General features: G+C 28.9%; 1 protein-coding gene and 1 long non-coding RNA gene across 2 annotated transcripts; one reads left to right on the top strand and one right to left on the bottom strand.

Annotated features, from left to right (window-relative positions):
- Positions 1-4,246: 4,246 nt before the first annotated feature.
- Positions 4,247-11,945, top strand: LOC149518017 (uncharacterized). The gene is made up of 4 exons (XR_016343501.1): positions 4,247-4,402; positions 6,511-6,698; positions 10,629-10,911; positions 11,444-11,945. It is a non-coding gene; the product is annotated as an uncharacterized LOC149518017 (long non-coding RNA).
- LOC111277693 (transcription repressor MYB5-like) lies at positions 10,044-11,779 on the bottom strand. The gene is made up of 2 exons (XM_022864099.2): positions 11,460-11,779; positions 10,044-10,981 (listed from the first exon to the last, which is right to left on the bottom strand). Exons 1-2 carry the CDS (start codon positions 11,777-11,779, stop codon positions 10,345-10,347), a joined length of 957 nt encoding a protein of 318 aa, XP_022719834.1. The 3' UTR covers positions 10,044-10,344.
- Positions 11,946-23,326: the final 11,381 nt, after the last annotated feature.

Below are 23,326 nucleotides of genomic sequence, written 5' to 3'. Positions count from 1 at the left end.
GTATATACTCCTACCAAAAAAAAAAAAAAAGTAAGCAAAGGATCCTATGATATGTGCACCTAAAACAAAAGCAAATCTAATATCTAGCCTAAGGTATGTACACTAAAAGGAACCAATCTATAGTAGAGTATGGTGAAAGTTTATATTAACCTAGGACTCTTTACTCCTAATCCCTGACAATGGTGTCAAAAACTTGATGTGAAATCCTACAAGCACACAGGCCGTCAAATAATAATAAAGACTTAGGAGTTTAGATGTTGATCTTACGAGGATTAGTTCAAGAAGTTCTTAGTCTAAATATCCTTCATCCCCACACAATATCTACAGTTGGTTCGGTCAATTAATAACTATGAAAAAGTAATAAAAAAAATTCAAGTCATGAAGAAACAATGAACTATTTTATGAGAAAATAATATGCAAAATCTAAAATATAAAATAAAATCAAACTTATGTCTAATTGGCAATTGATTTCAAGAAAATTAAGTCTTAAATGCAAAACAAGTAAGAATTCAAATTAAATATAAAAGTGAAGTCAAGAATGAAATACAATTGCAAAAATCCTAGAATTCATGCCTACACATGCACATGAAATGAAGAAAATTTACCAATAGGCGATGACATCTTACATGCAAAGCATTTCTAACATGAGCTGGATTTTGAATGACCAACAAGCAACATACAGTGAAACAGTAGTTAACAGTAAGAAAAGGATAGAAGCTAAACAATGAGATGCACAAAACAGAAACAGTAAGAAGCAACTGGAAATTATAATTGAGAAAATGATTTAATTCCTAAGCTTAAGACATGAATATTTACCTAAGAAAGATGATAGACTAACTAAAAAAAACTATATAAGAACTAAATTGCAAGAATTGACTTGAAAAAGAAATTCTTTAAACAAGAAACAAACCTACAACTGCAGCAAACGTAAATTGGAAACTGACTTTTGTAATTGTAAAACAACAATGAAACAACAAATCTAATCTGCCTCCTTATGCCGCATCACTCAATCTTCACTTAACCTACATGAAGAACTGATGAATATTTACATGAAAAACTAAAGTGCAGAAAATATATGCAAAGAAGATGCAGCAAACAGTGAATCATGATCTACACCTTTGCATCTACGTGAACTATATTGTACACTTCCAGGTTTGATTTTCTAAACTGTAAACATGAACCTAAATTTGAATGCAATTTATATGAACATTTAAAAGACTATCTAACAACTTGAAATGCCACAGAAAAAAAAAAATTGAATAACAGTAAGCAACACATGAACAGAACTTTTTACCTTTACTACAGGCATAGCATGAGCATGAACAGAAGATGGAAATGCATTATGAAATGAAGCTGAGCTAAACAAGCCAACATATATCTAACTGAAACTTGAAAAAACAATTAAAGAAATAAAATGCAACAGAAAACTGAAAACAGTGGCGTAATACTTAACCAGAAACTATTCAACTGACGCATGAACTGATTTGCATGAACCTTTCAAAAAAATTCAGCAAACAATCATGAAAAGCAAGAGATCTTCAACTGAGTTAAGAGCATCAATATTGACAAGTATTGCTCCTAGGAATATGACATACTATTATCCTGTATTAAGAAAACAGAAAATCAAAGATGAATAAAAAGAAAATGGTTTGAGTTACAATTAGGCATTCTTGGTATCAATTTTAGCTTTAACATGCACTAATCCCTGACAATGACACAAAAAACTTGATTGATACTGTAAGTGCACGAATCGTAATAAGTATATAATACAGTAAAGAGTAATGTTTGTTTCCACTAAGATTGTAAATATAGTTAATACTAAATATCGAAATTATAACACCCTAATTATATTTAGACAAATTGAAATTAATATTCAATTAACTATATTGATATGCAAACCAAAAATTAAATAACTAAATGAAATTAATCAAATGCAGTAACCAAATTAATATATACATGCAAACCAATTAAAGCAGCAACTAACTAAAATTAACTAAAATTAAAAGCTAGCAAATTAATAATCAAAATAGTAAATGAATTAATGTGTAAAACAAAAAATTTAAACTATGCAGAATTGTAAAAATAGAGTTTAAATATGATTTAGTAAATTAAAACCTAATTCAACAGCTAAATAGTATATGCATAAGTGAATTAAAAAAGTAATGTAGTAACTAAACACAAAATAGAATTTAAAATTTTATGTGCTAAAATAGAAAATAAACTAGTGCAGAAACTTAAAGCTGTAAATTAAACAATAACAGAATGCAGTAAACTTTTGAAAACCAAAAACTGAAAATTAAATTTTAATCTAATGCAGTAAATAGGAAATTAAAACATGCAACAATTAAAATCCTAAACTAAAATCTGGGAACCATGAAGAACATAATACTGCGAACATGTTAATGTCAAATCTAAACAAGAATTGTATAATGTAAATTGAATCATGAACTGAAAATTAAAATAGAAAATTGTACTGATCAACTTGAACCCAAACAGAAAATTTTTGCAAGAATAGTAATTGAAGTCAAAACTTAAAGAGTTAATTTAAGTAATTAAAGAACTTAAAACTGGAATTAAAAATTACACAAACTAAACTTGAGAATTAAATTGTAGAAAAAACTATTTAAAGAAAACTTAAAGCTCTTAAAGAAAATCCAAAGAACAATGAAAGAAAACCTAAGACTAAGGACTCGTTTGTCACCCCAAGTCCATGCTTTTTCTTCTTTTTAAACCTAACTATTTATAAGAAAATGATTATAAGTAGCAACCTCTATGAGAGGAGAACTTGATTCTCTCTTGAACTCTCTCAAGAAGCTCTCAAAATGCTGACTTTGAGTTGCTTGCAACCTTCTTTTGGCAAGAGTCTTCTACGGTTAAGTCTTTAAGCAGCTTAATGTCTTGAAAATTTCAGCTGCTTAATTTTTCTTTTACTCTTTTTAACTTTATATCTTTTAAAATTAAAGAATGGTGTGTGGCTAGGCTTTTCAAAAGAAAATAATATATTGTAATTACTTCAAACCCTTGTTAGTTTTCAATCTTTAACTAAGATTAGGCCTTACATCTCTTAAGCACTTCTTATAAAGATTTGGACTTCTTGAGTAAAAAAGAATTGGGTCGCCTATTATTGTTAGCTACCCACCGAACACAAACCCTTATAATACTTTGAACTCTATTTGGACCAACTCTTGGATTAGACCTGCAACTTGGGCTTCATACGATCTTTTTGGTGTGCCGTCCATAGCTATTTACCTTATGCAATACTAAGTCCACATAGGAAAATCTTCCATTTCACTAAGTAAATCTCTTAGTTAAGGTAGAAATTTTAAGTTGAAGTGAGCTATCCTAGTCATAATCCAAGTAAAAATTGAAAAAACTTCTTCAAGTAGGAAAATTAATGATAAATTGATCTTTTTCAATTCAAAGTAATATTTGTTAAGAATTTTTCAAGATTTAATAAAATTTCCTCTTTTCTTCAATATTACCTATACTTCATCAAATTGAGTATATTAGGAATAAAAAACATCGTATTTTATCAAAAACTAAACAAAACTCATTTATTTAAGCATTAAAAATAAATCTAAATGACTTTCTTTAATAGAGTTATCAATAAGCCTAATGTATTTATCTTCAATTGTCAAATAATATATTTAATTAATTACTTAATAATTAATTATATAATTAATTTAAATTATGTCATCAATTCGCAACCATTTGTAACAAGAAAATTTTAATTAATTAATTAAAAAAATTCAATAGACACATGATAATTTATATTTGGACAGATTTTTCACCTTCTAGAAAAGAGTGACAACCCGATTAACAACCATGCGACGGTAAGGTGGTTTGGGTCCCAATGTTAGATTTGCTCTGCGTCTGAACTCTGATGGGCAGTTGTGGAGTTTGATGGGAAAGAAAAAAAGGTGGTAATCAGTCTCAGGAAGCACAAAAGAAAGGTTGGTCTGTCTAACATTTTCTCGTTTTCTGGTTAGAACGTTTGGTTGGTCCACAGTGAGTTCCCCATATAACCTGCTCAGCCGGTAATCTGAAAATCTACCATTCAATCCCGCACGCACCCTTCTACTTGAAGGCACCTTGTACTTACTTATTGGCTACACAATTATTTCCATCATCCAACATGAAATCCACACCTGTCCTTTGCAGTTTCACCCTTACACTTTTTTTTTTTTTTGGTTATTTTTCATATGAATGTAATATAAATATAACTCTGTTTCTTATTCTGTTTCTTAAACAAAGAAACTTTAGAATCTCTTCTTCGATCTTATACTTTTTTCTACTTTATTTCAAGTTTACATTATAAAGATGGCCTATTTTTTATCATCATTTGACCAATATGTCAATGCATTCTTCTGCTTGGACGACTATTTCACCACACAGATTTCAGGTTAGTCATTTGTTTTCATCTTAATCTTACTTTCGCCCTTCTGTTGTCATGAGTTTTTTCTTCATTATTCGGTATGTATATAGTGTTACAATATGTTGATAACACTGTGGTTGCTGAATTTGTTGGAGAATGTCAAATTAAATTTGCTCTGTTTTTCTTAAAGTTTGGTTGGTGGAAGAATGCAGAAACTTCAAAAAAATTTTAGCGAGGGAATTTAGTATATTTCACTGATAAATGTTATCTTTCTATCGACGAAAATTCTCATTTCTGACAAAATATTTTAGAGCTTTAATATTTTTGATAAAAAATTTTAATCCAAAATTTTATGAAATCGTATTTTAATGACAGAAAATTAATTAAAAACTAACGGTGTGACAATGAAATTTAGCGGCTTTTGTTTCTATGATTCATAACAAATTAATTAAAACATACATTAATGTCTCTATTCTCGATTATATTTATAAGATGATGATACATATGTTTCTCAGTTGTGTTACGTTTAAGGTTGAATCGTTTATAGAAATTGTACCTTGTGCCAAGCCAATAGAGAAACTGCATGTAGAGCTTTTAATATTTCCAGTTTTGATTTTTTTTTTCTGGGTAAATATATAATTTGCTGAGGCACACAAAAGTAATTGTAAATAAGCAGGGGATCCTCGTCCTTCATCGTTTTTTTGGAAAAATCTAATTTTCAAAATTACCACATATATTTTTCTTATATATATATATATATATATATATATATATATATATCGTAATAGCTAATTGGGGAGCGGAGAAGACAACGGTTGACCGTTAGGCCAAATGGTTGTGCTTCTGAATTGAATAGAAAATTTGAAGGAAAGAAATGGTTAAATGAAATAAGTCAAGCAGCTACCAATCTGAAGTTGTACGGAAATTAGGACCGGTAGTTTCATTTCGGGGTAGTTGAGGGTCATGTATATTATTATTATTATTATTATTATTATTATTATTATTATTATTATTATTATTATTATTATTACGGTGTGTTGGCTGCTTGCTCAAACTTCGTCTACTATATAATAAAAACAAATTAAATTATTGTCAATCCAAAATAGAAACAAATTTTTTTATATATATATTTATATTTGTATTTATGCTTAAATTATATAATATATATTATTTTTTTATTATCATATGAGGACAAAGCTTTGAAAAAAAAATTGTGAAAATAAAATTGAATCCCATGATTTTTTTTTTAAATCTCTTAATCACTAGATCAAAAGATAAAAGAATAGAGTTTATATTTGAATAACAATGAACACATACACCTCAATTAAGTTTTTAGACTCCACCGATAAATTCATGAAAGAAAATTATAAAAAAAGTGTGTGACGTAAAAATAATATAATTGATTAAATAAATTAAAATAGAATTTAATAATACATTTGAGTTATATACTTATTTCATACATAAAGATTTATCTTTTAAGAAGTGATAAGATACATGAAAACTAAATTCATGCTTAAATAATTGGGCTGCGTTGTGAGAAGCGTGGATGGCTCTTTGCCTAGCAAAACCCCACCCATGAGTCTAGGCTGAGCCTTGACTTTAGGGCTTAAAGTTAAGCCTAATTAACTTGAAAACAGGAGAGTGAAATCAAATTCGGCTTTGCCTGGCCCAAGTGAAGTTCTCAACAGATGATGGTTCGGTTTAGGTTCAATTTCAGATAGTAAAATTTTCGGTTAATGAAAAAATTTTCTCATTTTTCAAAAACTGAAATCGGATGGAGTGTGCATAGAACCTGAACCAAATTTCATTTATTCTGTTTATAGATTTTTAGAATTTAAAAATTTTAGCATTATTTTTTAATTTTATTTACAAAGCATTTATAAATAAGTAATATAGAAATAACAAAAAAACAATTGATTCAATAATTTTGATTTTTTTACATTATCAGCCGAAAATCCAAGCAAACCAAATATAATAAACCTGAAACGAATATTACGGTTTGAATCTGTTATCAATTTTCTTAATTTTTTTATGCTCAGTCCTACTCAATAAAAAAGATGCTTTGGGATTCAGTTTATTTATTTATTTTAATAGAATTAATGTATGAAGATGTAATTAAAACTCTGTAACTGTAGTTGTTGGTTCAGGAGGAAGCAGCATCCTAGCTCGTAGCTCCTGCTCTGGCTCTCCGCTTACCAATAGCCCCATGTATTCGGCATTCGCACACCTAGCTTCTTTGCATTCGCTATCAAACAAATTTATTACTCTCAACGACTGCACACAATAGGATGACATTTTCAAACTACTCTTTAAAGATTCACAGGTAAGCTATAGAAACTTAAGATAATGGATTTAAAGCTCTTGAGAAGTAAAAACTTAGCCGTAGAAACTACAGTCAAGTTGCGATAATTCTGCTACAAACAATTTATTTATTTATTTATTTTTCATCACTTGGGTTACGTATGCTTCAATTTGCTCTCTAAATGAAAAAAGAAACAAGATGTTCTACCTTTTATACATATGTTTATCAGTTAACCACACATTTTAGATCTAAATCATACATACATACATACATACATATATATACACACACACACATGGACAAATGATATATAATACTATGATTTATGATGGTGCATGGAGCATTTAGTGCATATATATATATATAAGGGATTAATTTACACAATGTAATTCTTTTTTAATTTTACACTTTTTTTAAGTCAATAAATTCAAGGAATAAGATTAAATCATTTTTTTATATTTACTTATTTTTTGTATCACTTAGATTTATTAAAATCAATAGTTAAAAATGTGTAAAAGTTTTTTTGTTTTACAATGTATAAATTAATCTCTCCTTATATATATATATATATATATATATTTACATATATAAATATTCAACATCTCATCAGCAGGTATATATGATTATATTGTTCTTTCCAAGTTTGAATGTTTATCTTAATCTTGTTCAATAACTCACCCAGACACTACAACTGTTCATTAGCATTCTTCAATATCTTTTGCTTATTAGAACTACGAGTGAATGATACAAGAGAAGCTAGAACATCTAAAACTTATGCATTAAAATTCTTCTCCGAGACATAATTCATCTCATTCGTAAATTTACACCCCCAGCATATAGATGTTGCAATAAATAATGCAGTCTATATTTATTTATTTGCTCCTCAGTAATGTTCTACACGATTATGCATGAGATAAAGAATAGGTCTTTAACTCGGCTAGAGCCTCTACAAGAATAATTATTCGAGTCGAGTTGTTGAAAAAGTGTTGTAAAACACAACTAAGATAAACTTTGACAAACTTAATGAAAAATATTGTAAGTTGTAGAAAACTATTTGGTAATAATATTTTAATAAATCAATATAAAAATCTACTTTATTAAACCAAGTCATAATTAAGTTTTGAAATAGAAGAAATAAATAAAATAAAATGTTTTATTTTTTAAAAAAAATTAAATCAAAAGAAAAATTTGTACCAAATAAAAATGATGAATGTGAAAAACAAATATAATTTTCCCTATAATTCTATATATGAATTATTGAAAAGATAAGGCTACAACTAAAAAAAAAACTCATTAAATATTTTGTACCATACATTTGTCCTTTTTTAAGAAAATTTGATTTAGACCTTCATCTAAATGACTAAAAGCTCAAATAGGCTTCCTACATATGAGCTAAAAATTTTAAAAAATTGAGAGCCAAATTCTTAATTTTACAGTTAAAAATTCTTTCATAAATTGGCTACTCTGATACCAAATCCCCCTTCTAAAATGAAAAAAAAAAAATTGCACAATGTGAACAAAACCTTTTTTATTTTAAATAAAGGACTACATTACTTTAATATCAATACTGACAGCATCTTGGATAGAAGTAGGGTATTCCCCAACCCATATCTCAGCTGAGCTGGCATCCAAAGCGTATCTTGCTAACCTATGGGCCACACCATTCCGAGCTCTGTTGACAAATTCCAACTGTAGGGAGTTAAGAAGCAAACATTTACTTCTGATATCAACCGTTATGTTTCCTGACGCAGAAAGGTCATATTTTGTACTGTGAATCCCCCTTATTACCTGTATTGCGTCTCCCTAAATGATAGCAGCGTTCAGCCTCATTGCCCTAGCCATTTCGATTGCTTTCCCAGCACTAGTGTCTCAGCCACTTTTGGATCATTTGCATAGTTTATTCTTGTTGTAGCAGATATCAAAACCATTCCCCTATCATCTCTTGCAGTCACACCAATACCTCCCACCCCATCTTGTAAATTCAGAACTCTATCAAAATTGATCTTCACTTGTCCTTGGGTTGGTGGTTCCCACTTAGGTGCAGTACCAATGTCTCTGTGCAGCCCAACCTCATTATATTGCTTGGTCCCCTGAGAGTAGTTTCTTGCAAACTGTATCACCATATCTAGAGTTCGACTCACCCCCTCTTTAACAGCAAGGTTCCTGTTATTCCAAATCGCCCAGCTTAGGACCAATCCAAATTCCCAGTAAAGGCTAATGGATGGCGTCAGGTTCAGTAAAGGCTAAAATAATAAAAAAATACCTGAACTATACTATTTTAATTAAATAAGTCTTTATATTTTTATTATACTCATATAAGTTCTTAACCATTGATTTGCATCTAAATAAATCCTTAAACTTTAATTTGTATCCAAATAAATCTTTAACCTTTAATTTGTACTAAATAAACTCCTAATATAAATCAATATTGTTTGAAAGAAGGGCTTATTTCAATACAAATTAAAAGATAAAGACTTATTTAGATATAATAAAGGTTTAGAGGCTTATTTAAATAAAGTGATAAAGTTTAGAGGTTTTTTGATATTTTAACCTTCAATAAATTATGTACTGCATCATTAGTTTCATTTGTGGTTTACAGTGGAATTATTAACCGACTATATGAAATGTATTTCTCCATTTTGAAAGCTTGCCATAGGAATAGGGTTTTAAACAATTCGATCCCAGACGAGCTTAACTATGTTCAGGCACATCACTATGTTTACATATAAGATTTGTTAAATTTCAGTTTGTGTTATATAAGGATTTTTAAAATAGTGTTCAAGCTTGATTTGATTAAAGCTTAGCTGAATTTAGGATTAGATTGAGCTTGATTCACTTAGCTTAAAAGAGCTTGTCCATAACCACTAAACGGATTTATCGACGAATAACTAATGAATATATTCATGAACAATAAACAATATATTTATAAATAATAAAAAAGCTAATAATCGAATGATTTTAAGCAAACAAAATTGACAAAATATAAATAATAATAAAAAGAAAGAGTTGCTAAAAAATAATTATATTATTATTTTATTTTAGTCAAATAGGAAAAAGGCTTGCTTTAGTTAAGCTACTAAGCGATTTATAAAAAATTTATAAATAAATAATTAACGAGTTAGTTCAGGAACATCAACGAACTAAGCATATATATGTTTGAGTTCGAAAAGTTTCTTAAACAAACTCTAAAATCTTGTACAAAAATTTTCATTGACCTTGGTAAATGATCGCAAGTGTCTGTTCACGAGATATTCGTTGAACGTACTAGTTCACGTACACGCTTCTGTATGAATCAGCAAGGCTATAAAAAATTGATGGAAGTAGAACTTAAGAAATAAAAGAAGGCTTAAGGAAGAAGCTGAGATTAACAAATGAAAGGATTTTTATCAAATAAGGTTAAATTTTTTAATTACATAAATGAAAATACATTCCCACACACACAATGACAGAATAAGTTTTATATGAATACATTGTTCCACTCATATCTTTGTTTACAATGATACATATATATATCTGCAAACACAACAAAATGAAAATAACAGGAAATTGAGGAAATCAAGTGGAACAAGAATAGACAATAACATACATAAAATAATAACCAAACCAAGCCCTAGAATAGTAGTATATTTGAAGCTAATTATCTGCGCAAGCTTACTCTAGAGAAGAGCTAGTTGAGATGATCATTAAGCCTCTTGGGGTCTTGGTTGAAATTTGAAGAAATTATGGGAGATTCCCAGCCTTGGCTGAGGCTAAGTGTTGATGCAATCAATGTATCGGCTTGGGAAATTCCATTGATCTGCTGCTGTTGCAATTGATTCTGGTTGGTGAAAGCATCTTCATTTATCAATGAATTCAGAAAAGAAGAGAAGATATCATCAGTGCAGTAATTAATATCCTCATCTTCCTCATTGCTTATCCCTTGGCTTTGGTTGTTTCTCATTTCTATTCCAGAAGCATCGCAATTAAGCAGACTGGTGAATCCATGGCCTATTGCAACGTCATCAGATTGATAGTGATTCTGGAAGTACTCATTTTCTTTGTCAGCCATGACTTGACCTCTACGAGCATGTTCCAAGCTGGAAGAAGCAGGATTACTAATATTAGGGTTAGGGATTGTAGCTCCAGGGTTTGGGATGGAGGAAGAGGAAGCTTTGAGATGGGTTGGTGAGTGTTGAGGGTTTAAAGGCTTGTGGGTCCTTGGATCTATTCCTTGGCTGATCAACTTCTTACTAAGGTGAGTGTTCCAGTAGTTCTTTATCTCGTTATCTGTACGCCCTGGGATTCTTCCAGCTATGAGTGACCAGCTGCCCCAAAAAACACCCACTAAATTCATGAAGACTATACCCCATCCAAAATCATAGTAATTTATACTGTTGTTTCTATATAAATATAGCATCTCATTAAGGATAAATACTCATTGAAATATGAAATACTAAAGGACAAAGAAAAAAGAGAGACAGAAAGTGATGATATAAATATATATGTATAGGTTTTGCGGATAAGTTTTAAGTACATAATATATATATATACATATATATATATATATATATATATGCGTGTGTGATCTGGATTTGCAGAAAATCTATTTGAAACATTTTGAAACCTTAAACCTAAAAACCTTTGATGATGCGTAGAAACTGGCCCTAACTAATATATATCGAAATGATATTCATAAACAAGAACAAATGTGCAGAGAAATGATATTCCAGAATTCTCAAGCAAACCCTAGCTAGAAATGATATTCATAAACAAGAACAAATGTGCAGAGAAATTTTGAACTACCGATTGCCGAGGAGGCGATGAAGACGAAGAATGAGATCCTCCTCGTCAGGGGCGATCTGGCCTCGTTTCACGGAGGGTCGGAGGTAGTTCATCCAGCGGAGACGACAGCTTTTTCCACAACGAAAAAGCCCCGCCCGCTTTGGAAGAGTCCGCCACCGTCCTTCACCTTCCTTCTTGATGTAAGTGGCCAATAACTCATCCTCATCTGGCGTCCATGGCCCCCTCTTTAGCCCTACCTTACTGCAGCACGGAGTCTTGCTTCCTTTGCTGTTCCTTGTCGTTGTCGTCGTTGTTGCAGTTGCAGTTGCAGGGTTTCTCATGTTTTCTTTTTACTAAAATTTTTCTGTCGGCTTCTTGGTTATGATAATTTCTCTCTTCGGTTGGGATGGCTTAGGTCTGGAGATCTGGTGCTTTTGAATGGGTGTGATGATGGGATCTGATATTTTGGGACACTATTTGATGATTGATGAGTGATGGTTTTTTTTCTATTCGTGTTTACTCTCTTTAATTTTATTTTATTCTGCAATTTCTCTTTTTTCGTTTTTCAAGCTATCGTGCGCTGGATATTGCTGAGGTTGAGCTGCAATTAGGGAATTTTGAATCTTCACACTCTTAAAATGACTGTGTATACACGCGCCGATAAGTGAGACCTGTAGACAATTTGAGGGTGGGCAATTTTGGCAAAATTTATGGCTGGGCCGGTAATTTTTTATTTCAAAATGCGGAAAGTAGTATCAAATTTTGATGCCATCATCTTTTCACATAATATTATCCAAAATTTGATAGTTAAATTATAATTTTTAAACATTATCAATATTAGCATTTTTAAATTATTAGTTACTAATTCAAAATATTTAAAAAAGCAAAAAAATTATATGTAAAAAATTTTACTTCATTGATTTTAGTTTTATGATAAAATGAGATAAAAAAAAATGTAAAATTAGAAGAAACAATGGATTGATTTTTTTTTCCTTTTAATTGATTTTACTTTGTGTGAGTTTGAAAGGAGTTTAAAATAAACAAATAAAAATAAAAGAATGTACTCCGTGTATCATAAAATTTGATGAAATTGATAAGGACGTTAGTGGAGTCTCTCTGGAGTGAGAGTGAAACTGATGTGAATGAATGATACAGAGCATAGAACATGAAGACACAACAAAGAGGGTTGATAAAAGGGACCCACTGCGCGCTCAGCGACTAACTCTTCACAATTAAGGAAATGCGAGGGGCAGTTATCGCAGCAACCGCATTTAAACACTCGAAAATCCCTGCAACGAGAAATATTGTTCTACTTTTAAACTCAAAATCGATTACCTGCTTCGGTGAATCAGTAGTCTGTAGTCTCAGCTTTTGGATATTTACTGCAGTGTAGATCTAACTTAGTAGGCTTTATCTCAAACACTTTGCATAAAAATTAAAATACTCTTACGCTATATTGGTCTTTTTTGTTTCGGTTACAACTATATTGGTCTTTTGAAAATATATCATCTTAACTTTCTTTTTATAATGATTTTAATTTGTTTATTTATATATTTAAATTTATCATATATTAGATTTTGATTATTAAAATTAAGAATTTAATATTTTATTAATAAATCGTACAATTATTAACAATTTATTTTTTATAAGTAATTTTATCTCAATTTTTAAAAGATATTTATTACATAAAAAATTAAAGGGTAAAATATAAAAATGACCCATGTATTTTATATTTTCTATCATATAAGTATTTAAAAAATTAAAATTCTCAATTTAATGCCTAAACTTAAGTTTTGTAGTTGATGCAATTTTGCTTAGCTTCATCGTAGGTGCAAAATTCTCACTTTGGGCTGAAAGTGAGAATAAATTGTGGGATTAGAGTTTGAATTTGAGACATTCAAATTGGTGCAAAATTGGGGCATTATTCGATTTATCCTTTTTGTCATATTCAAGTTGGTTTTTATAAACCTGATCGGGAATCGATATTACATGTAATTTTGGTCACCTCTGCTTCTAACTATATTGTTTGGAAGTTAAAGGCATTATATACAAATGGACCGCAACTATTTTTGTAAACGTTGTTTATATACAAATAGACGAGGTTGGTGAGGGGAATTATGTATCAATTATTAGAGTTAAAACAGTGTAATTTTAAAAGTTTTAATTTTTGAAAGTCAAAATCAATGAATAAAATTATACAAATAACATATATATATATATATACAAGTATGCATAGTTTCTACTAAAGATGTTATTTTAAATGCCAAAATCCCTTGGTTCAATTTGATAATCTTCCAAATAAATTTCAAGCCAAGAAATTTCTTAAATATTTAACATGTAATGATGACCCATGCAAACTCTTTTGAAAGAACCTTTTCTAGGTTTGGTAAAATTCAAAGTCATACTAAAGCTAGTAAGTATTTACAAAATCTCATGTATTTTCTTGAGTGAAACTTCTTTTTCTTATTGCTTGATATTACTATTGTAGTTACAAGAAGGGGTGGCTTGATGTTCTTTTTATAAGAGATGCATTCGACCATATTAGATTTAATGCTTGAAATACAAATTTTCATAATTAACCCTATGCTAACTAAATGTACCAAACAAGTGAAACCTTGTTTCTTATTTTTATTTCCTCTATTTTTGGTCATACCAAAATTAAATTAAGTCTAACTTAATTTATCCAAATTTTAATCTTTCACAGTTATACTATTGTGTGTGACCCATTAGGTTCTTTAGTATGTTAGTAATAAATACAAGCTTGTTAGCATTAGTATTTGGCTATAGATGAAATAAACTTTTTTGTATTAATCACCAATTCTCCAATTAGTCAATCTTATGTTTAAAAATTATGATCAATGCTAACTTCATTGTCATGACCCTCAATTGCTAAAAAAAAGTCAATATGGCTTGATAACTTATTCATGAAGGGTCTTAGTATAGATTAATATCCTTTCATCACATAGTATCTCGGTTTGAACGTTGCATATGGTTTAATATTTACTTAATCTTGTTCAACCATGTTAAAGTTTTTCTTTGACATTAATTCATAAATAAAGTTTAGAATAATTCTAAACTCTTATTTCACTTTGGCTAAAAATTTCTTATGTTAATTCAATCAAGATTAGTTGAAATATTTTATTGATCACACAAGGTGATGAATCCCATCTTGATTACTTCATACATCTTTATATGTCTCATGTTGTACCTAGCAATACTCGACTGAAGCATTATTGGTTAGAACTATAAGTAAAATAAAGTCAAAGTATAACATTTATCATATAAGATCATAAGTAATATCAAGTCAAAAGATCACTTATGTAACCCTCACATGAGAATGTAGCTATAGACACTATGTGAACTACTATATAGCATTTTCATATCAATTCATGTTCAGCGAACTTGTTCTTGTAGCAAACACCCACATGTTAACTCAAGTTTACCTAAACTTTAACTTATAAGATTGGTTGCTTACTTTATAAATATGAGCATAACCATATACTAGTCTCAACAGCTTTTGTCAATATCCTTTTATTGAAAAAACATTGACTAGGAATAATTTTGGAATATATAGTTTTTCTACAATGATGATTTCATTGTAATTCTCTTGAAAAACTTTATTTATATTCCAAGAACTTTATCATATAAGCATCAAAATTGAAATATATGTATACAAGCTCAATGATAAAGAAATAAGATCTTTATAAGATATCAAATATTAAAGTACTATAAATATGACAATATCTTAGCCAAAATATAATTCGGCTTAAAACATATATACTAACAATAAGATAGTAACAATCGTCGTATACATTCAAATAAACTTCAATTATTCTTAACAAACATAGTCTATTAAAGAATTATGTATTAGGAAATTAAGTTTGCAACAACATTTGTTTCGTTTATATTAGGAAATTATGTCTATATTTAAACGATGACATTTGTTCTTAATAAATACCGTCATTAATTCTTCAATCATATTTCTCATGTGAACTTCTTATATGTGCTCATTATCATTTCTTTCATCAAAATGGAAAAATTCACAATTATCTGTTTGCAACAAAAATAAATGCCTAAAATCAGTGTCCAATTTTGTTTTAAGCTAAATAACATAAATTATTTATTGAAATTAATAAACCAAAATTATTACCTAAATAATTACCCAAATTCTTTTTCTAACCAAATAACATACATTATTTATTGAAAATAATATCATAAATCAAAACCTAAATCAATACCTAAATAGTTACAAAAAATTTTTTCTAGCCAAATAACATTAATTTAATTGAAATCTTCAGCTCTAAATGAAACCTTACCTCAGTACCTAAATCATTACCCACTTTTCCAACAAATTCAAATAACATTGCATGGGTTTATGACTAAGCAGAATAAACTAAAATCAAAACCCAATTCATTACCTATTTCTCTTATTTAACCTAAAATCAGCATACTATTTGATTCAACCTACTCTAAGCACCCCATAAATTACCTAATTTTATAATATTTCTCTTTGTATTTTGTGCATCCATAAAATTTCTTCCTTTTGTTGTTCCATGGAGTTGTTAAGATGCAAATTGAAACCTTTAATCTATAATAATTAAAAATTTTCTTGAATTATTTGTTGATTTAAAGTTGCAAGTTGGTTTACTCTCTGCCATTTGAAGAAAAAAAGAGTTACGAAAAAAAGAAAGAGTGAAGAAGAGAAGGAAATAAACAAAGAAAATTACAACAACTAAATTTCAAAAATAAATTAAAATAAATGTGCCATTTTTTTCTTTTTATTTCTGTAATTAATGATGTTGATTTTTATGCATCTAGCAGCTTCTAATTGGTCACAATTGTCACGTCATCTTTTTTTTGGTACAGTTTGGGTTTGGGCTAAAGTGAGTGATGGAACTTAAGTTTGAGTATTGAATTAAGAATTTTAATGTGACAAAAATATAAAGTATATGAAGCATTTTTATATTTATATATTTGCATCACTTTTGTTTTTAATTGTCGATAAATCAATTCATTTTTTCAATATATTCCATTAATTAAATGAAGAAATTAAACAAAAAAAAAATTGAAGTCCTTATAAAAAAAAAGTCCAAACTTTGAAAAAAAGCAAATAAACAAAACCAAATAAATTCAAATTCAAATTACAGAATAAATTATTATATCAACTATATATAAAAACACTATCATGAAAATACATAAAATAAAATTCTCCCATACCATCATAAAATTGAAAAGATGCTCTTATGTTATCAATCAAACCTCCAACGTAGATACAAAAACTTCAATAACAGTAAATTGTATTAAATTGTAGTGAAATAGAAAATAGAATTCAGGAAAATATCTATTGATCAATAATAACAAAAAATTAAAAAAAAATTGTAATTAATACATATGTTCGTTATTATTTGCATTACATGGATTACAACTATCATATATACATCAAATATATAAAACAAACGTAATGGAATAAGTAAACAAAATAAAGTCGAATATCCCATAAATCATACTTGTCTTCATGTTTGTAATTAGAATCTTACTAACACTTGAAGATTTTGTAATCTTGAGTGAAAATAGCCCTTGTTTGTTTCTGAAACTGAAAAAGATCAAGACTCAAGCAACCCAGGTCTTTTTGGCATCTAACAGTGACCCACGCAAACTTTTTTGAAAGAACATTTTCTAAGGTTTAGTAAAATTCAAAGTCACATTATAACTAGTAAGTATTTGCAAGATCACATCTATTTTCTTAAGTGAAACTTCTTTTTCTTATTGCTTGATACTATTGTTGTAGTTACAAGAAGGGGCGGCTTGATGTTCTTTTTATAAGGGATGTATTCGACCATATTAGGTTTAATGCTTGGAATACAAATTTTTACTATTAACCTTATGCTAATTAAATGTACCAAACAAATGAAACTTTTTTTTTATTTTTATTTCCTTTATTTTTGGTTATACCAAAATCAAATTAAGTTCAACTTAATTTGTCTCAATTTTAATCTTTCATAATTATCCTATTATGTGTGACCCACTAGGTTTTTAACATGTTAACAATAAATACAAGCTTGTAAGCTTCAGTATTTGGCTATGGATGAAATGAACTTTTTTGTCTTAATCATCAATTCTCCAATTAGCCAATCTTATGTTTAGAAATCATGATCAATGTTAGCTTCATTGCTATGACCTCAATTACTGAAAAAAAGTCAATATAGCTTGATAACTTATTCGCGAATGGTCTTAATGTAAATTAATATCCTTTCATCACATAGTATCTCGGTTTGAATATTGAGTATGGTTTAATATTTACTCAATCTTGTTCAACCATGCTAAGTTTTTTCATTGACATTAACTCACAAATAAAGTTTAGAATAATTCTAAACTTTTATTTCACTTTGGCTAAAGATTTCTGAAGTTAATTCAATCAAAACTAGTTGAAATATTTTATTGATCACAAAGTGATGAATCCCATCTTGATTACTTCATGCATTTTCATATGCCTCATGTTATACTTAGTAATACTAGACTGAAGCATTATTGGTTCGAACTATAAGTAAAGTAAAGTCAAAATATAACATTTATCATATAAGATTATAAGTAATCTCAAGTCAAAAGATCACTTATACAACCCTCACATGAGAATGTAGCATAGACACTATATGAACTATCATATAGAATTTTCATATTAATTCATGTTCAGTGAACTTAGTCTTGTAGCTAACACCCACATGTTAACTCAAGTTTACCCAAACTTCAACCTATAAGATTGGTTTCTTGCTTTATAAGTATGAGCATAACCATATGCTAATCTTAATAGTTTTTGTCAATATCCTCTTATTGATAAAGCATTGACTATGAATAATTTTGAAACATATAGCTTTTCTACAATGATGATCTAATAATTACAATCTCATTGTAATTCTCTTGAAAAACTTTATTTATATTCCAAAAACTTTATCATATAGGCATCAAAATTGAAATATATGTATACAAGCTCAATGATAAAGAAATAAGATCTTTATAAGATGTCAAATATCAAAGTACTATAAATATGACAATATCTTAATCAAAATATGATTCGGCTTAAAATGTATATACTAACAATTAGATACTAACAAGCGTCGTATACATTCAAATAGATGTCAATTATTCTTAACAAACATCGTCTATTAAAGAATTATGTATTATGAAATTAAGTTTGCAATAACATTTGTTAAGTCTATATTAGGAAATTATGTCTATATTCAAATGATGACATTTGTTCTTAATAAATGTCATCATTAATTCTTCAATCATATTTCTCATGTGAACCTCTTATATGTATTCATTATCATTTCTTTTATCAAAATGGAAAAATTCACAATTATGTATTTGCAACAAAAATAAATGCCTAAAATCAGTGTCCAATTTTGTTTTTAGCCAAATAACATAAATTATTTATTGAAATTAATAAACCTAAATTATTACATAAATAATTACCAAAATTCTTTTTTCTAACCAAATAACATACATTATTTATTGAAAATAATTATCATAAATCAAACCCTAAATCAATACCTAAATTATTACAAAAAAATTTTTTTAGCCAAATAACATTAATTTAATTGAAATCTTCAACTTTAAATCAAACCTTACGTCAGTACCTAAATCATTACTTACTTTTCCAACAAATTCAAATAACATTGCATTTTCAACAAATTCAAATAACATTGCATGGGTTTATGACTAAATAGAATAAACTAAAAGCAAAACCCAATTCTTTACCTATTTCTCTTATTTAACCTAAAATCAGCATACTATTTGACTCAACTTGCCCAAAACACCTCATACATTACACAATTTTATAATATTTCTCTTTGTATTTAGTGCATCCATAAAATTTCTTCCTTTTGTTGTTTATATATTTAAACTTAAAATTTGTTTAAACCAACATAAACTTAAGTTTAAGTATTAAAATTTATTCCTTTTATTGTTGACCATTTATTTAAACCAACATAAAATTTGTTTACTTTGAGGTGGTGCGGTAGAAATTTCTTAGCTTTTTTGTTGTCTTTTTGCTTCTTTATATTTTAAAGTTCTTGATACTTTGCTGGGATCCATTGTCATGTAAAGAATGCTCAAAGTAGTTGAAACTTGAAACCACTGTAGGGATAACATTATATTTATCTATTTTGTGTATGTCATTGTACATAATCTATTTAGGGTATAAAATGCCAATTTAAGCTTGCATGTTTAGAAGTAAATATTGAAATCACCGAGTAGCCAGTTAATATGGTAGCAATATGCTCACATTTAGATACTACTTCATTGCTTACTTGTATTATCATTTTTTTTTTTTTGCTAAGCCAAAACTTTATTAATGGGTAAAAGAACAATTACAACCAAGGAATCATACTATTTAGATTAGTTACAGCCAGTAACAAGAAGAAACATAAGAAAAGTACCCAAAACACCCAGATACATGCCTAATAACAAAGACCGTTTAATCACCAAACTATGAGCATATCAACTTTATCCGCTACCGTCTAAACTCAATCATCAACCATTCAATTATCTCTTTTAAAAATCTTTTGAAATCTTTATGTCTTTAAACTTCTCAAAAATCTCCAAAACAACTTTAAAGTTTGATTATCTTACAACACCAATCTCTCTCAATAAGGAATCAATTTTGGAAAAGACATTCCATAGTCACAATGGTTGACTTCATCCTTGTTACACCAATTAACAGTAATCTCGTAATCAAATTCGATTGTTAACTCTACTTTATTCTTCTAATCTATTTATATGTAACCTTTAAAGTAACTTAATGGCTAATAGTTTAGCTAACACTATAATCTTGAACTCCTACCAGACTAAATAATAGAGCTAGATATTAATGTCATATTCTTTGGTATCCCATCATAAATAGCTAGCCTTGGTGTACCTTTAGTTAATCTTTTTTTTTCCTAAGCTTTAGAAAAAGAAGGTGACAATAATAAGAAAGACAATAGCCTCACAAGATCTCAACACCACAATAGAGCCATAACCCCCTTAAAAGCAGAACATTGAATCCCTAATCAATACTCTGATCAAAATTCATAAAAAATTTTAAATTGACCATTAACAAAACAACTTAGAACAACAAATAGCAACCTACTAAAAAAATTAGGTACCTAATTGGAATTTTCTAACTTCTACTCATCATGTTACATCTTGGTCCTTATAAATATGAACCTAACTTTTATGAATCGAACCAAGAGAAACCACCAAATCCACTTTCATCTTTATGGTCAATGAAATTATAAATATTGCATCCTAGCAAATTCACAAGACGCAAATAAACTCAAAACAAGCAAGAAATCCTATCACTTTACAAATATCCAAAAGACATCTATTTCTCCCTAAATTTATATAAACTAAACTAAAATCCCTTGCCTCACACCATCTTCCCTTTAACAAAAAAAAAAAAAGAACAGCAATTGTCTTTAATATTAAATAAGTATCCATTATTCACACATAAATAAGAAACTGAAATGATGTTTCGAGTTATGACAAGAATATAATAACAATCCTTTAGTTTTAAAACTAAATCAGAAGATAAAGGTAAATAATAAGTCGCTACGTCATTTCCAACATGCAAGGATATCCTTCTTTCTTTAGGCATAAACTCTTTTTTAGTTCTTATATGTCATTACATAAGTGAGAACCATATATGGTATCTAATACCAAAAAAGATGTGTCAAAAAAAGATAGATTGACCTTAGTTGTAAACATACTTGAAGTAGAAGTCTCTTTAGACTTCTTCTTCCTCAAGCTTGCCAAGTAAACCTTACAAGTCCTTTTTCAATGAGCTTCCTTGCCACAATGGTGGCATGCACCTTTGTCCTTCTTGATGTTGCTAGTAGACTTGATAGCCTTGCTTACATCCCCTTTCTTATCAACCTTCTTACTTTTTTTTTCTTGGCTAACTTTTTCTTAGCCTTAGATGAAGGAACTAGAAGAGCCTCAGGCTTTTGATTTTTAATGGATTTTTCGACAATGTTAAGCATATTCAGCAATTATGGTAATGTTACTTCCATCTGATGCATATTGAAGTTCATTACAAATTGTGACAAGCTACTAGAAAATGATGACAAGATCTAGTCAACATTTAACTCATGATCTATCACAAATCTTAATTGTTCAAGTTTCTCAATCCAATTGATCATTTTGAGACAATGCATTTTGACCAAAGTGCTCTAAAATATCATTGTTTGGAACAATTTCTTAAAGGTCTCAAACCTCTCAAAATGCCCTTATTGGTCAAACAACTCTTTAAGGTGAAGAATGATTGTTAAAGCATCTATATTCTCATATTGCTTTTGCAACTCAAGGATCATGCTAGCCACCATGATAGTATGGTTTTTATGGGTTTCATAACATTACATCATCAGCACTAGCATTTGGTTCCAATAGAATTGGTTTATCAAGAGCATAAAGTATTTTCTCTTACCTTAGGATAGCTTCATATTGTGATACCAATAATTAAAGTTAGGCCCCATGAGCTTGTTAGCATCAAGTATACTACAAAACAACGAGTTATTACTCGTTTTTGTAACCTAAAATATGAACAAGTATTAATAATATTGTTTAATACCAATATAGATAAGGTCTAAATTTATTTATTGGTTGCTCCCACTATTTTAATCAAATCAATAACCCTCACTATCAATTTAGAAAATCATATTTTTCTAGTCGTTAGGATTCCATTTAGTTTACTAAAACCTTGAGGTTTATCTCTACAAGCCATGATAAGTAAATTAGATAGATAACTTACTTATCAATCACGTCTGCATGTGACTCCTAGATCAATTAGGTGACAATTCCTTGTCTAATCATATCTGATGTGATTTACCCAATCATTGCCTTTATCATTATAGGCTTAAATTTTTCGTATCCGAACAATATAATGATAGTTAAGTAAAACCCATTAACCATAACACAACCTTATTTCAAATAATGAGTGCCTTGAGTTTTGTCTTAACAAGCTCCACTAGTAGAAAGTTTAGTTGTTTATGTTAATGGAAGGCATCAAGACTTAATATTTTTCACGAGGGATTTTTGATTCATTATAGGTCTCATCAAGCATGAATAAGAATTCATCATATATCCAATGCATGTAATTTTATCATGCATCTCACAATTATACATGGCATTTATCTCATATAAATTCTAGCATGTATAACAATAAATCAATATAGCCTACATATTATTTATCTCATAACTAACATGCATACTATAGCAATCATCAGGTTTGAATCAAATTCATGATCTTGCATATCTATACTTTGAATCAATAATAATATCATATGTCAATCCTCAATCCAACTCAATGTGATGCAAGGTGTAGACATGTTTAGCTAGCATGGCCAACTATGTCTTACTATTATCTTAGAAACATATAATTTGCAATCATAATTTCCTAAACAATTAAAGAATTATAATTTTACTTGAATTTTAATCTAACATGATTGACATCACTCTAAACCATTTAGAAACGCCAATAAATTAAAATCAAGCCAAATTAGATGCATTAGTATTTTCCTAGTCCAACTAAGTGTTGTAGTGAAATAGTTTCTTGTTAATTACAAGTTCTAAACAATTTAGAAGGTCCAATTCAATTTGTATTTTCTATGAAATCTTATTTCTCAAACCTAAAAAATTTAGGGATCCAAATTCAACAAGAAATAACACCAATCTGGGGCTGAAAACCCATCCAAGAATGAAAGCAAGTTACAGCTAGGGTAGTTTGCATGGAAACTACGTAGTTTCAGCCATCTTTTGCTATGCCACCCCTACTAGCCACCATCCAAGAATTCTAAACTCTTTCCCATGCTTTCTTATACCTTTGGTCATGAATCTTGAATCATAAGTAACAA

This window comes from Durio zibethinus, chromosome 7 (genome assembly GCF_047325235.1).
Source record: "Durio zibethinus cultivar Kanyao isolate XHJ-2024 chromosome 7, ASM4732523v1, whole genome shotgun sequence".
Classification (NCBI taxonomy): domain Eukaryota; kingdom Viridiplantae; phylum Streptophyta; class Magnoliopsida; order Malvales; family Malvaceae; genus Durio; species Durio zibethinus.
This window is presented reverse-complemented; position numbering and strand designations above follow the sequence as displayed.